A 16,482-nucleotide genomic window follows, 5' to 3' on the forward strand; every position below is an offset into this window, starting at 1 on the left:
ATATCTCCGCTTCTACTGGGAATAGAGAGTCGTCCATGCAGTCGAAAATGTAGGGTTTTGAGAGGACTTTATTTTGGTGCCAGACCGAGGCCTGTATCTCTAACCGTTTAGGAGATATCGAAGGTTAAAATTTTCCAAGCTTTCTCCGTTGATATCTCCGCTTCTACTGGGAGTAGAAAGTCGTCAATGTAGTCGAAAATGTGGGGTTTTGAGAGGACTTTATTTTGGTGCCAGAAACAGGCCTGTATCTCTAACCGTTTAGTAGATATCGAAGGTTAAAGTTTTCCAACCTTTCTCCGTTGATATCTCCGCTTCTACTGGGAGTTGAGAGTCGTAATTTACGGGAAAATGTAGGGTTTTGAGAAGACTATATTTTGGTGCAAGGAACAGGCCTGTATCTCTAGCCGTTTAGAAGATATCGAAGGTTAAAGTTTTCCAATTTGTACCTTTGTTATCTCCGCTTTTACTGGGAATTGAGAGTGTAAATTTATGATAAGATTAGGGTAGGTATAGGACTATATTGTGGCAAGAGCGCGTTCCTGTATCTTGAACCGTTTAGGAGATTTAGTAAGTTAAAATGTTTAACTTGTGATGTTAATATCTCCGTCTCTACTGTGAATTGAAGTCGAGCTTTATGGTCAAAGTGGGGTTGATATTGAACTATATTGCAAAAGAGCATTCCTGTATCTTGAGACCTTTAGGAGATATCGAAGTTTAAATATGCTATCGATGAGGTTCGCTTATAACTTCCATTTATCTCAAGGGCGCTTCTCGGGAACATTCCGTTCGAAAGGTTAGTCCGCGATAAAAAGTTTCTTGCGATCTGAGGCCGCTGTTGTTTAAAGTTAAATTGCAGCAACAGTATTGTTATCAGTCAACCCTGAGACCGGCTGCTAACGTCCATTTGTGATGTCTGCCACGCCTTTGCGATTACCGATAAATTCAGTTTTCTTGATTGCTCGCGCGATTTCAAGTGGCCATAACATATGGCGAGAATACATGGCAATATATGGGAATAATATATGGTAATAATATACGGCAACAATATATGGCAACAATATATGGCAAGAATATGTGGCAACAATATATGGCAATAATATAGGACAATAATTCATGGAATATATTTTTCGTTACAAGAGTCAATGCAAATTTGCGGCATGCACAATGTAATAATAAAAGTAATAATAAAGTAATAATAAAAGTTCTTTCTGGGAGCTTTGAGTCAGATACTCACCAATGATGATATTGATGATGTCCTGTTGCATCCAATCAGATCCACCAATATCCGTCCATGTCCGCTGCCGCTCTCCATGTCGCGCAACATCCATCTTGCAGCTCGTCCCACGGTGATCGCTACACTTTCATCACACTTCCGCGACGCGGTCGATACGCGGTATTAGAACGGCGATATTTACATCAATTAACGAACGTTTTACTCGCCATCGGTGGAAACTTTTGCGCGCTGCGAAACGGACTCTATAAACTCGATCGGCGAGGAGTAAGAACCGTGTGAAAATTTATTGACTCGTCCAACGGATTTTTACGGTGCTTTTCGCGATTGCGTCTGAAAAGTCGCGAAATTGTGGCATTATCGATATCTACGAGTGAAATATTCGCGACGCGAATGCACGCGAGGAAAGATTAGACAATCAGAAACCGGTCCCCCTTAGGGAGCGCAAAGAGAGAGGAGCGGGGCAAAGTTTTCACGCATTATAGCTCTGTCACGACGAAGCTTATGTTCGCGATACTTTGGCGAAATGAGAATTTAAGTTTTCTTTGTTAGCAACGCGAGTAAAAACGCGTATATTGACAACCGCGGTCGCGATATTCAAAGGTACGCGAGCGAGGATACCTCAAGCTCGGCGTGCGCTGGCGCAATTTCTACGCGCATTATACGCTACTCGAGACAATAGGGATTGTGATGAATGGACAATATTGCCAAATAATTCTACAGCCTGTTTTGCAAATAAAAGAAAAGTAGCTAACGATATCGGTATTTAGGTATGAATATATTTTATACGGACAATTGAATATTGTCAAATAATTAAATCGTTAAGTAATTCTGCGGCCCGCTTGAAAAATAAAAATAAAGCAGCTGATGTCGGTGTCGCGTTTGTACATATGAATATTCTCTTATTCAGATGACTGAACATCAAAAGAGAATCATTCAGTATTTTAAATCTTGTATGTAATGCAGGCTATCGATCAAGTAATCCCCAATGAGATTATCCGCTGCGGACAATAACTCTTCTACTTTTCATTTAATATTCAATGATGATAAATAACATTTAATTGCATTCGTTTGGCTTTTTTTATTTCGAAAATAAGAAAATATATACCGGGGTGAGATTTTATCCATGACAACATTAACGTGATTTTCTTTGATGCTTTTTTTAAAAGTTCAAATATTTCGTCTACTTGCGGGATATTTATAATCGGAGTCTCGTCACGTTAATTACGTGAATAACACGTGCTCCTCCGAGCGGATCGAATGCTCACCGACGGCCACTGTCAGTGCCACGAGCGAATGTCCGGAGCGGACGGGATGCTGAATTAAAAAACAAAACGAAGTGAACGGGACGCGGACAACAATACATCATGCGTCTCCATACATGTCAAATTGTTTATTATACAGGAGACTTTGATACGGCAACATGTATTCAAAGATTTAATATTTAATACGTACTTTTATTTTTCCTGCTTCTCCCCCCTCTCTCCCGCTCTTTTTAGACCACTGGACATAGTCTGGCATAGAGATGGCAACTGTCATTGCAGCACGGACATAAACCGCCTGAAAGTGAATGTAGCATGGACTTCCACCATATGCAGATTTTACCACCGAGACCTGAAAGTGGATGTACTATCGTAGTTCCCCTCTCAAAATGGATGCAGATGGCGTCCTTTCCCAGTGCGGAAAGTCGGTGTCGCAGAAAATGTCATATTGGCCGCTCTCAGGTTACTCTCTAATAATACATGACCCTGAAAAGTATGTACCGTCCTGGTGTCCGACATTCACGTCTGATTGGTTGAAGCAAAACACATTTCTTCTAATTGGATGGGCCATATTGCTTATATACCCCCTCTCCTTGTGGACTCCAATTTAATTAATAAGCCAATGTTTCAATTAGCTCGAGTGAATGTTTCTCTGATTATCGAGCGTATCAGACTCATTCTCTAATTTCGAATGACAGTATTCACTCAACAATTCAGAGTGGAGAATTCATTCTATAAGCATGGAAAATAACTCAAATTCGAGTAACTCTGCTACTTTAAATGAAATTTCACTTCAAGAAATTTAGAGAGTGAATCTTATACCTAAAAGTACTGTAATAAAGTAATAATTATTATGCAAATTGTGTAGTTAATCAGTGTCATTTCTTGCCTTTAATCCAGCATGGTCGTGATGGCTATTCAAAACCATAAATGTATCCTTTATATGTATAAAATTTGTGTATCTTTTCTTAAAATAAAATTCTTTGGGTTGTTTATCACACACATATTTGACTTAAGTTCATAAAAACGCGCTAGTAAATTACAAATCCTTAAATCACAAGGAAAACAGAATCTCTCTGTAAATACATTTATACCAAGTCTTATTACTACTAATATATAAAAGATACCACAATCTTATAATTACTACCACTATAGGATTAATATAAAATTATTAATTGTATAATATGAATAGTATATCAGTATTTATATATCAATATTTAATTATATATATAGTATTAATATATAAATTAATACAATATTATTCTATAATGACAAGTATCTGTGCACATACATATCACTACATTTTTAACTTATCAATAATGATCATTATTGCAAAACTGTTATAAATTCGTGATGAGCTCAAAGAATCAGCTTTCAAATATATTTACATTTGGTGCAGTCGTGTAAGCTATTGTTATACCTATGAAACCTATGACAACTGTTAAAATCCACACGATTTTACGCTTGTATCCTGCGTTCTCTTGCGACTGCTTCAAATTGTCATACTTATCCTTCCTCTTTCGTCGTGGTTTGAACTTCTTCTCGAATTTCTCGATCTCTTCACGATTACGCAGTTCTTCCGCCTCTCGCTTTTTCGCCATCATAGCCTCTTGCGCTTGGTTCCTCTCATTCCTCAACGATTCGCACACATCGTCACAGTCTACAATAATCTGCCGCTTTTGAATAAACGAACAAACAAAGTCCTTCTTGATTCGCTTGCATTTACACCACAGTCTGATTTTCTTATTGCATTCTTCCCCATTCTTGCACGTTCCAGGATGACAATCGTTGATGCAACGATGGCCACATGGGTACTAGAAAAAGAGAAAGATAATATTTTTTTTATGAAGAGACAGAACTCGCATACTTCTGGGAGCAATACAAGAATAGTTACGTTTTTCGGACATTGGTTGCCACATCGTAATAATTCGTCGCGTTTCTCGCCACTTGCAGACGTCAAGTCGACACAGTGTCTATACAAAGTACTAATGCCGCAATGACAAGAAATCCGCACTAGTTGCTTACACGGTTTGCACGGCACCGGGTGACAAGGTTGCGGACACACGTGTGTACAACCTTCCGGACGCGGGAAGAGGCACTCGTTCTCGCACTCCATACACGGAGTACCATTACTACTCGTGTCGTTCGCCTCGTTAATGGTCCCTATTTTATGGCATGTTAATTCACAGACATGATTTGTGCATGGCAATGGTTGGCCGCAGACTCTGCCGCAGGAACTCGGTCTCGACATATGACATGGCCAAGGGCGCGTCTCATGACCGCCCAAACAAGTCACAGGCACGGAGACTTCGCACGGTGGACACGGTAGGGTCTTCAGCTGCATAACATCCTTTTGTTGTTTCTCCCAGGGACCAATGGGTTGTGACTTCACTCCGTTCACCTTCACCCAGACTTTAGTGTGGCAAGTGGTTGGACAGCTGTGGCCGCATCTCTTGTACGTTAGACCGCAAACTTTCTTGCATGGCGGACATGGGCCTTGGTGGCATTTATGCGTCTCTCGTTTACTGTGGTGACAGGTTGGTGGTATCTTGCAAGACTTGTTGCACGGTGGCGGTCGGATTCTCTTTCTGGTGCCACACGGCACTGTGATCTTGCTGCTGCCGCATCTACATTGTATGACATCCATTCTGTTGCATGGGTAACAAGGGCCGCTATGGCAAGGTGCGGCGCATTTGTGCTTGCGGCAATTGAGAGTCTCGCCGCACGTTTTTTCGCAGAGATTAGACACGTTTTTCGAGATGCAGTCGCAACATTTTTTGTTGCACAGGTGTCGACCACATAAGCGCATCTGTGTGCACTTTTTGTTGCAATGAAACTCCTTTACGCAAGCGATCTCTTTCGTATAAGTGCCACATCGGCACGTCTTTGTTACCACTTCTAGGCATTGGCCGCAGCGATCCATGTGGCATCTCATATTACAGTAGTGCGAGCCACAGTCCAGTAACTTATCGCAAGTGTCTCCGCACGTCGGTACTTGCTGCTGCCTACATGAAACCTCATATCGTTTCTTTCCACATGGACAGCATCTGTTCTTCTCCATGGGGCAATTACTGCAATCGCCCGGCAAGTGGCAAGTGCTCTCGCAAGTATGTACATTGCAGGAAAATTTCCTGTTGCATGGTTGCTCACAGATCCATACATCTTCGTAACATTTTCCTTCTTTCTGGTTATTTTTGCAACGGCATTTCAGCAACACTGTTTCCATACATGGTGGACACTCTCCAGCATGGCATAAATTGCTGCAACTGTGCGTACACGATTCGTATTTCTTGTTACATATATTCCCACAACACCAGTTTTTGGCGTTGCAGCGACGTGGCTGTGCCGGAAATTTACCACAGTAACATTTTACTGTCACCATCTTGGCACATGGTGGACACGGACCAGGATGACAGAGCAATACACATTTGTGGCCACATTCTGGTTGAAGGAGTTTGCCACAAGTCTCGCCACAGGAATGTGGAATCACCCATGGCTGATATGGAGGATCTATGGTTTTTCCACAGAAACATTCATATGTTCTTGGGATTTGATTCTGTCCATATTCCATACGACATTTAGGGCTATAAACATAATGTTTTGTTAATACATGAAATATAAATTTTTATACAAACAGAAGGAAGACTATATTAAAATAATTTAAGATAAATACCATGCCCAAATTGGAGTAATTCCTTTAGCCCGTTTGTAACTCAAACTGTCATTTATCCAATGTAGGATGCAAGACAAATGGAGAAACGCATAGCATTTTTTGCAGTTCCATATCTAAGTGATACATATATACATACACATATGTATATATATATATATATATATATATATATGAAAGAACAAATAATATTATTGACAAACTATGACTGTTTATATAGTATATAAAGATATATTTAGAGACATTGATCAAGAAAATGGGAAGTTTTTGCAATACCGTCTTTCAGATACGGTAAACATAAATCGTGAATGTTATTCGCTCAGAAATAACGTCACAATGTACGCGACCAATAGCATTCACGATTTATGTTTACTATATCTGAGTGACAATATTGCAAAAACTTCCCAATAAAGGAAATAAAGAAAATAAGTTATATCTAAAGCAATTTAAAAATTTATATTAAGAAATTTAATCTTTATATAGACATATCTATAGATAGATTATATTTAACAATGAAATATACTTATATTTTTGACAAAATATTAACAAAATATTATATTTTACTGTATAAACTTACCTGATCTATTTTTTTTACAGTTGATATACATATTAAGCAAACTGCACTGCTAGATTGAAAAGAATTAACCAAATATGATATCACTTTTTCTGCATCTATCCCTTGTCCTTGATATGCAGACAATATTTTGTCCACCACATTTTGAACATCTTCCTCGTTTGTTTCATCTTCTTCTTCACTTGATGAATTTAATGATGCATTAGCTTCCAAATGTTTCTCAATAGATAATTTATTTTGTGCTTGAGCTTTCTTGAATTTATGCATCTTGAAATTTTAAAATAATATATTATAAATCAATGATACAACCTATAAGCAGTCTAAGAACTCATTTTATACTCGCGGTTTATGTTACACAGATATTTATTTACTCAAATAATTTTCTTGCTTTTTACATTATATATTTTCATTGACATATCATATTTGTTATGCCTCTGATATAATGTTATTGAATTTTCAATTTATTTAAAAAATTGACATTTAATCAACAGTAGAAAACTATATGAAACAATGAATCATATATATACTACTTTGATTCACAATTAACAATTCTTTTTTTACCGGTTTGAAATTGGTAAAATGTAATTAATCATAATAATTATGATGCTCTTAGCAATTTTTTATTATACAACTATAAGCGATTCATTTCAAACTCGATCAAATAAAATGTCATCCTAAAAATGACCTATCTTGTTCCAACTAAAACAGTATTCATGTAAAGAATCGAATTATTGAACATTGAAACTTGATTAATAAAAATAATGTAAACTAAAATCAAACACAAGTGATCAATCAATTTTATGTTAAAATCATTTTTAAGATATAAACATCAATATATGAATGATTATCGCTAACCTTGTAAATTATCGCAATCTGTAATAATATCCATCAAAAAGAAGCTAAAGAATGGCCACAGCAACGATTTTCCGTTACCGCTTTTTTAAAGCGTCTCTATGTCCATTTCATGGACATAAACTACGTAGCCAGCGTTATTTTTGCCAGTTTTTGCAATGGGTAAGAGGTAGTATCCACAATTTTATGGTTCTGTTCAGTGATATGTCCATGAGTAGGTCGATTAGTTAGATAGAAGTTGGCTACTGTCTTATTCTTCTTACCTACTGAGGAAAATAACAGCATTGGCTACGTAGTTTATATCCATAAATAAACATAGAAACGCTTCAAAATGGTGTTACAGGAAAATCGCCTCCATGGCCACTCTCAGGCTACTCTTTGTACATACGCGTTCAACTGCAACAGTATGTATCAGTATGTATGCATGTAGTGTCGGTGCATGCAGGTGAGTTTCAAAATACGGTTCAGTGGTGTAGTGATCGGTGTCAACAGGCTCGCGTGGAACTTTTCTTGTTAACGTTTTCGACTGATAAGAATCTCCGAAATGTCAGATGGCGATGATGATTTCATGTGCGAGGAAGACGAGGATTACGGATTGGTAAGTTTTTCTTCCGGAGATTGCGCGAGTCTCATCTCTTTATATAATTTTTCGGCACATAGTAAGGTTAGGATTTCTGGAGTTACCCTATATAGCATTTAAAAATAGTTCGAGGGATAACTCAAAAGATTCTTACAATTAACAAAAAAATATTGTTCGAGATAGTTGGTTGTACTTTGCGCGAATATACTTGATTATTCTAATTGGATCACACTTAGTGACTTTATCTTTAATATTATAATATTAACAATTGCCGAGAGCAAATGATAATTTGGATCGAATTTTAATTATTGCCTGTTTTAGGAATATTCTGAAGATTCTAATTCTGAACCAGATGTAGATTTAGAAAATCAGTATTACAATAGTAAAGCTCTCAAAGAAGATGATCCAAAGGCTGCCCTACAAAGTTTCCAGAAAGTATTGGATCTGGAAGGTGGAGAAAAGGGTGAATGGGGCTTTAAAGCCTTGAAACAGATGATCAAAATTAATTTTAAACTGGTATATTAATAGATATTATTAAGAGCTGCATCTTTAATTATAAGATATACTTAAAGTATTGACAACGTATCCTTTTTAGTCCAATTATAAAGAAATGATGGCGAGGTACAAACAGTTGTTAACTTACATTAAAAGTGCAGTTACTAGAAATCACTCAGAAAAGTCAATAAATTCCATATTGGACTATATTAGTACATCAAAGAATGTAAGTATTATAGCAAGTCTCATATTGGCAAGTCGTCAAATATTTAATACTTTGATATATATTTAATATTTTTTTATGTCATATATATATATATATGTATTTAATATTATTTAATATTTACTTGAATTTTTTTCTCATTACCACTAAGCTTTTTCGTATAATCTCCATCTGAAATCTTCTTGAATATTTTTAAGAGTATAATGAATGCTTTTCTTTTTTAAGATGGAATTATTACAAGACTTTTATGAAACAACATTAGATGCATTAAAAGATGCAAAAAATGATAGGCTATGGTTTAAAACAAATACAAAGTTGGGAAAGTTATATTATGATCGTTCAGATTTCAATAAACTGGCAAAGATATTGAAACAACTTCACCAGAGTTGTCAAGTATGTATCATACATGTTTATTCCTTTGTTGTTGCACTAATCAAAGTACTATGTTATTCTTAAACGCATACTTTTAGACTGATGATGGAGAGGATGATCTGAAAAAAGGAACGCAGCTGCTGGAGATTTATGCCTTAGAAATACAGATGTATACAGCACAAAAGAATAACAAAAAGTTGAAAACGTTGTATGAGCAGAGTCTTCATATTAAAAGTGCTATACCACATCCCCTAATAATGGGTGTTATTAGAGGTATGAGAAGCGTGAACATTTCCTAGGAACAGTAAATTGCAAATAGAAATATTTTTGGTTTCTTCTTTCTTTGGCTTCTCATTTTGTCATCTTTTTTAATACGAATATGCTGTTTGGAAAAATTGAATGTAGCAAAACGTTTGTACATATCTTTTCCCAGAATGTGGAGGCAAAATGCATTTAAGAGAAGGCGAATTTGAAAGAGCCCATACCGACTTCTTCGAAGCCTTCAAAAATTACGATGAATCTGGGTCGCCGAGACGTACGACATGTTTGAAGTATCTAGTTTTAGCCAATATGTGAGCATAGCTATCTAATATTCATATAATGAAATTGCAATTATTAATGTTAATACACTTGATGTATATATGATTTGCGAAACTCGTAGGTTAATGAAGTCTGGTATTAACCCATTTGATTCACAAGAGGCTAAACCGTATAAAAACGATCCTGAAATTCTAGCAATGACAAATTTAGTTGTCAGTTATCAGAATAATGATATCAATCAATTCGAATTAATTCTAAAGCAAAATAGGAACAATATTATGGATGATCCTTTCATCAGAGAGCACATTGAAGATTTATTACGGAATATTCGTACACAGGTATATAGCTTTTAACGTCGCTTACACATCATATGTGATATTTCATACATATATATGAATCATACATATATCGCATACCGTAATTTTCATATCGTTTCAGGTTCTAATTAAGTTAATAAAACCATACACCAGAATTTACATCCCCTTTATAAGTAAGGAATTGAATATCGACGTTTCGGAAGTGGAGAGTCTTTTGGTATCTTGTATCTTGGACAGCACTATTCGTGGTCGTATAGATCAGGTAACGTTGCTATAATTCATTGATTAAAATTGCATTCTTGTGCAGGGTGATTCAAATAACTGGATTGGGCCACAGCTTTTCGTCTAGTGCAGATATAAAAAATGATAGAAATACTTGCAATCATATATACACAGCTATATGTTTTATATTTCTTGCAGGTGAATCAAGTTCTCGAATTGGATAAAAAATCAGTATGCGCCGCTCGTTACAATGCCCTCGATAAATGGACTAGCCAATTGCAGTCTTTGCATGTAGCCATCGTGAACAAAATGTCCTAAAACAATGTGGTGCACGTGATCTTGAATTAAATACTGAACTTACTTTGTATAGTATATCATAAAAGCCTGTCTCCGAATACGTGAAGAAATAAAAAGAAAAATCTATTGTGATAAAATAAATTTAAAATTTTAGCACGAGCTTCATTTTTATTTCCGTCGTGCGTATAAATAATATAAATTATCCATCAGGTCAGTCTCATATATCTACTACATTACTTTACATATAGTATACACACTATATACATACATATTAATATATAAGTGCCTTTCTATTTAAATTTTCCATTGATTCCATGCCGCAGTCATTCGTAAATTCGTGAATTCGATAGAATTAATGCACACGAATATCGATTAATTTCAGGGATATGTAAAATGCATCGTACACGTCTGTTCGGCCAAATAGACCGTGTCTGCTTCTCGGATAGAATTCCGACTGAATAACGAGCGCCGCGCATCGTCAGTGCATTAAAGGGTATTCCATGTGGGGCGCATAGTTCGGGCAATATCGACAATCGTTAGAACTTTTGGCATAGGAAGCTGCTGCCGTCATGAAATTATGGGAAACCGAGGGCTTAGTTCCGGCAGAGAGGAGGATACGGCTCGATTCAATCGTGACAATTTAACTGACGGCGGGAATGTAGACGTTGCAGAATCCTGAGAGGTGGATCGGATTGCCGTGGAGGAGATAGGGAGAGACGGGTATATGCGCGCGAGACGTTGTTCTACGTTTCTCTTATGCTCCGTCTGCCATACGGCTACGCGCTCGTTACCACTTCTCGCACGTTCGTACGCTTAAGTAAATCTCAGGGGAAACTAACAAACCTTGGACCAGACGCGCCATGTATATGTATCCTTGGCGGAATAATTCCACGCTTGATTATCGGTGACTCGATTGCGTAGCATTCCGTGTGATTTTCAGCCAAAGGATAAACGCGTAAAAGATCACGCGAGTGAAAAAAGCAGACCTTACGTAAAAAAATATACGGAGGATAAAGTACGAAAAATTAAAGGATACATCAAACAGATCGGTAAGGACGAATGATTCAACGGATCGTTAAGATTGATCGTACGTTGAGACTAATCGATGGAAAAAGCTCTGTTTTCCATGCTTAAATAATAATTACAAATACGAGTTACTGGGGCTGTATTCCGTACTCGCGTACCGATAGTTGTCGGTGTCGTTAGTAGTATTGCGCAGCTTTTTTGTTATGTGAAAAACCTGCGCATTGCCGCTAACGACACCGACAACTGTCGATATGCAGGTACGGGATACAGCTCCAGGAATAGCCGCCTAACATTATTCGATTATCGACTTCGCGACAATCGCTCGACAGGATGGCTATAAGGACGCTGATAGGATGATCCTTATTCGATCGGCCGCAACTAGTGGAACAATTTGCGTACCGCTAATTTCGTATCAAGATTTCGTTTCTATTTCGTTCCTTGTGTCGTGTGTTCGCTTTATTTTAGAATTGAAGCGTTTTTTACTGGAAAATATGTAACAATAATTTATACAATCCATTATTTGCGAGTTATTTTCAGTGAATGCCAAATCTGGGAAAACGAGAAGAATTACCGCGAGTCGAAGAGAGCAGTAGCGTAGAAAGCGTTTCGAAAAGACAAAGTTCCTATTTTAAGGATTCGATGAGAAATTTCGTAAGACAATTAATCTCGGTGGTTTCTTGTTTCCCCATCTTACGAGGACTTTATCCTCTCGAATGCACACAAATGTAAGCAAATCTCACTGCTCGTAAAGATACCGCTTATTACGCAAGCGTGAGAAGCGACGATGCCGAATAAATTAATAGTTCTCTCGTTGCGCTTCGAATTATAAGCCGCAAAACAGACCGCGCGTCCACCGCGTGCAAAAACAACAAAAAAGCGAGTAAAAAGGGCCGAAAGAATTGAAAAATGAGAGCAATCCGCGCGCTATTGTTGCCGCGCATTCGCTTTGACAGTTTGGACCGTCGCGCAAAATACCGGCTGGATTAATTCCATTTTGCGGAACTTGATCACAACGCGCGACACATCTAAATAAAAGGCGACGTCACGGGCGAACACGGGCATGAGCGGGTAGCGAAGGGCCAGAGAGTAGGTAGAGGAGGAGATCGGTCTGTAGCGCGAATATCGCGAGAGCAGCAGGATGGTTTTGCGAGGATGCATGAGCGCGAGTGGCATCGAGTCCAACCGGTGCGCTTCTTGCACGCACCATGTGCCGCTTAAACGACGGCACGAGCCGTTCGCTCGCAGCCGCCCCTTCCCCCTGTGAATATTTTTTTCTCCCCGACAACCCTCTCCACCAGTGTGTATATACACAAATACACACATACACACACGTATATACACACAGTCTGGCACTTACTTGGTCGCGCGAGCCGCGTAAATTGTTAATTACCGGGCATTAGCCTATTAAAGCTCGCGTTCGATTTAATTAGGTTGAGACTAATTTTATCGCTCCCTCTCGCCCTCCTTTCTTCCCTTCCTTCCGCCTCCTCCGTGTGTCTCTCTCTCTCTCTCTCTCTCTCTCTCTCTCTCTCTCTCTCTCTCTCTCTCTCTCTCTCTCTCTCTCACTCTCTCTCTCTCTCTCTCTCTCTCTCTCACTCTTTCTCTCATTAGCATGCCGCGGCCGTATGAGGTTGCCCTTTTTCACCGCGGCCGGACGACCACGTACATGCATATTACGCACGTGACGCGTGGAAGTGCGCCGCCGTATATCCGCTAAATTTATATCGCCACGGAACGTTAAATTTTATTATATCAGCCCGTACACATACCGACGGTCTCGTCGTCGGGCTCCTTTAATACGAAATTTTCCAACGCGCGACGAATCATTTTATGCTCTCGTTATGCGCTTCCTTAGGCTAATTCGAGGACGTTTCCTACCTACGCCTTCAAAAGCGAGATCTCTCATTGAAGACTCCTCTTCCTGTCGCTGGATCCTCAGTCACGAGAACTCGATCTATGAATTTTGGATTGTCAATTTTTGTTCTTACACAAAGCATAATTTGTGTTGCGCGTTAATAGTAGCTGATGACATCTTCAATTGAATATCTTACATACACATTCTCTCTTTTTCTCTCTTTCCGTCTCTATCTATACCCCGATTTATCCGAATTAACCTATGAATATTTTTCGTGTTTTTCAAAAGAGGCGAGCGCGAGCTCGAAACGCCGTTTATATTGGCATTTACATGCGGCTGTACACGCGAAACGTACGACCGTTCTGTTGTAATTAAGTGCCAATCTTGAAATGGATCCGTAATCAAGTATATTCATATAGGTTTCGCGGGCAATTGTCAACGTTCGCGAACTACCTGCCAAATTTGTTTACGCCAACCGCCAAAGTATTTACCGTCGCGGCGTTGGTTACTTTATCAAGCCTGACAGCGCGGCTTGCGTACAGCACAGACGATATATTCTGACAAATAATGACACCGGCGCAAGCCAAAAACAGGACTAAAACGTGCGTGAATAAATTATTAAATTTGCCCAAATTGACGCTTGTCGATTGAATAATAAATATCCGTTACTGTTACTGGCACCATCGACACGATAGCAATTATTCAAACGACTATGCGATACGTGGATAATTCGTTTATTGTCTGCATTAAAATTGAAACTTCTTTTTTTGACAGACGTGTAATAATTAGAAAGAGCAGCGTGTGTGTGTGTGTGTATGTGCATTCATTGGAATATATCAATATCAATAAAACGCATATTCCCGAACGAATGGAATCGTTGGCATAAATTTACGATTGCAATGAAAATTACAATTTTCCGAATATAAGTTGGAAATTGATCTTCTCCGAATATTCTGTACGCCGGTGAAACTCCAAGCCACGAGCGATCGGGAACGAAAAAGTCACAGTGATTTCAAATTCCGGTGAAGCAAAATCTTCAATCTGTCTTGCAAATTTGTCACTCTATAGATTTACGCAAAAATTCGAATACATTACAGACAGAAAAAATATCGATTAAAGAAAAATAACGATAACTTTTTCAATCAAGAGAGGAACCTTCGTCTTAATCGTTCGCGTTTTACCAAAAATTATATTATTTATAATTTTATCGCGCGTAGTAAAAATACATGCAGGTGTTATGAACTTTTGCTCACGTTTCTCTCACTCACTGTCCGAGGTAGGAGTGAAATTATCCATTCCTCGTGGACACGTTGCAAATCCTGCGTCTTAGCGCGAATACGTCCGCTTGGTGGAACGGCACAGCTGGCTTCGGCTCCGTTTCGAGCATTGTTATTCAGTCTACGTTTGCGACTATGTAAATGTTGGTTAACCCCACGCATGGGTGGTACATAGGGTCCCCAGGCTCGTCCTGTATCCTGGCTGCGCGACGGGAAGATATAATCCCACTGCCTACAAGTAGTTCCCTCCTTGCCCACGTCACGTTTAAGACGGTATCTCCCGAAGATCATGTTGCCTATCTTCTTCGAAAGCCCATTCGAGCGGTCGCTATAAATAACACACAGAGAACTGAGCTTAATCCACTGATACACACATCTATGGTTCGGCAGACCCCTCTCTATGTAGACTTTACAATTACACACACACATATACACATATACATACATTCCTCGCGAACGACAATAATTATTTCTTTCGTAAAAACTTTATGAAATATAATGAAGCTATCGCGGATTATTACGCTTTTTTATTCGCCTACAAATTTATGAATTTTTATTCCTTTCTTTTTATATAATTAGTAGACGCGCACTTTTGCCTTAAGCTTGGAAGCTTTTCGCTGAGATGGAGAGAGGAAGATATATATATATATATATATATAGAGAGAGAAGAGAGAGAGAGAGAGAGAGAGAGAGAGAGAAAGAGAAAGGCAGAGAGAATGACATCGGCGGCGAATGTTGATGCGATGCCGGTAAAAACATTCTCGGACGAAAAGAGCGAGTTTAAGAGCGAATAAACGTAAATGGTACAGTTGCACGTACTAATTAATTAACTAAAATGTAGACAAACTACATTGAATGTACGTCAAAAGGGTAGCACGAAGTGATGTAAAACAAAGCCGCCGCGACTGTCCGTAGCAGTGGCGGAAAGAATTAAAAGAAAAAAAGAAGAAAAGGAGAAGAAGAGAAAAAAGGCAAGGAGTGGCGAGATAAACCGTAACTGCGAAGTAGCCTCGGGAAATTTTGCATAATGGCAAGATCACGGAGGGAGGTACGTCGGTCGTCAGAGAGTCCGGTAAAGTCGAGCGAGAAAAAATCAAGGATGTACTTAAACGAAGCTCCTCTCGTCTCGCTGCCCGTCGTCCTGCTGCAGCTGCAGCTGCAGTTGCACCAAACTCCAGTGTATGTGCGAGGGGCACATCGCGGCCGCTTCGTTCAGCGCAGTCGCGGGAGTTAATTTAAGAGCGAACTCCATTTTCCGTGTCCCCACTGTTGAAGCGTAGTCCTAACTTGGTGGAAAGTGGCATGGGCTAAAAAATGAAATCTCGCGCTCCAAAGTTTCAAACCCTCTTTGGTGGTCCGGTAGCTGTACGCTAAGAAGAAAGACAGAGAGACAGAGAGAGGAGAGAGAGAGAGAGAGATTGGAAGGCAGAAGAAGCTCCTCTTTTCGCCGTAGCCGAGATTTTCGCAGTCTTGGCGTGCTATTGCGCGACAAACATTCTAATTCCGTGAAATTGAAGATCTCTCTCGAATGAAGTAGTCTCATTGTATACGAACTGAGAAAATGATGATAATCAATTACGCGCAAATAACGGAGAGCTGAAATGCACGACAGCGAGATAAAAGATTTTTTATGCAACCGCACGTATTTATCCATTTCATTGTTCGATATAAAACATGAATCTATAATAT

At 38.9% G+C, this 16,482-nt stretch overlaps 2 protein-coding genes and 1 long non-coding RNA gene across 3 annotated transcripts; 1 reads left to right on the forward strand and 2 right to left on the reverse strand.

The window, feature by feature from the left end:
* Window positions 1-3,760: 3,760 nt before the first annotated feature.
* Window positions 3,761-7,786, reverse strand: LOC105186533 (NF-X1-type zinc finger protein NFXL1). Its single transcript, XM_011146808.3, has 5 exons — window positions 7,593-7,786; window positions 6,741-7,004; window positions 6,167-6,279; window positions 4,388-6,077; window positions 3,761-4,307 (listed from the first exon to the last, which is right to left on the reverse strand). Exons 2-5 carry the CDS (start codon window positions 7,002-7,004, stop codon window positions 3,861-3,863), a joined length of 2,514 nt encoding a protein of 837 aa, XP_011145110.1. The 5' UTR covers window positions 7,593-7,786; the 3' UTR covers window positions 3,761-3,860.
* A 196-nt stretch (window positions 7,787-7,982) lies between these two features.
* alien (COP9 signalosome complex subunit 2 alien) lies at window positions 7,983-10,768 on the forward strand. The gene is made up of 9 exons (XM_011146806.3): window positions 7,983-8,187; window positions 8,491-8,685; window positions 8,765-8,890; window positions 9,113-9,280; window positions 9,358-9,532; window positions 9,693-9,831; window positions 9,921-10,137; window positions 10,238-10,378; window positions 10,537-10,768. The coding sequence occupies exons 1-9, from the start codon at window positions 8,134-8,136 to the stop codon at window positions 10,654-10,656; spliced, it is 1,335 nt and encodes a 444-aa protein (XP_011145108.1). The 5' UTR covers window positions 7,983-8,133; the 3' UTR covers window positions 10,657-10,768.
* Window positions 10,385-16,263, reverse strand: LOC105186532 (uncharacterized). Its single transcript, XR_003113812.1, has 3 exons — window positions 15,899-16,263; window positions 14,770-15,121; window positions 10,385-10,461 (listed from the first exon to the last, which is right to left on the reverse strand). It is a non-coding gene; the product is annotated as an uncharacterized LOC105186532 (long non-coding RNA).
* Window positions 16,264-16,482: the final 219 nt, after the last annotated feature.

Source organism: Harpegnathos saltator, unplaced genomic scaffold (genome assembly GCF_003227715.2).
Source record: "Harpegnathos saltator strain DR-91 unplaced genomic scaffold, Hsal_v8.6 scaffold612, whole genome shotgun sequence".
Lineage (NCBI taxonomy): Eukaryota > Metazoa > Arthropoda > Insecta > Hymenoptera > Formicidae > Harpegnathos > Harpegnathos saltator.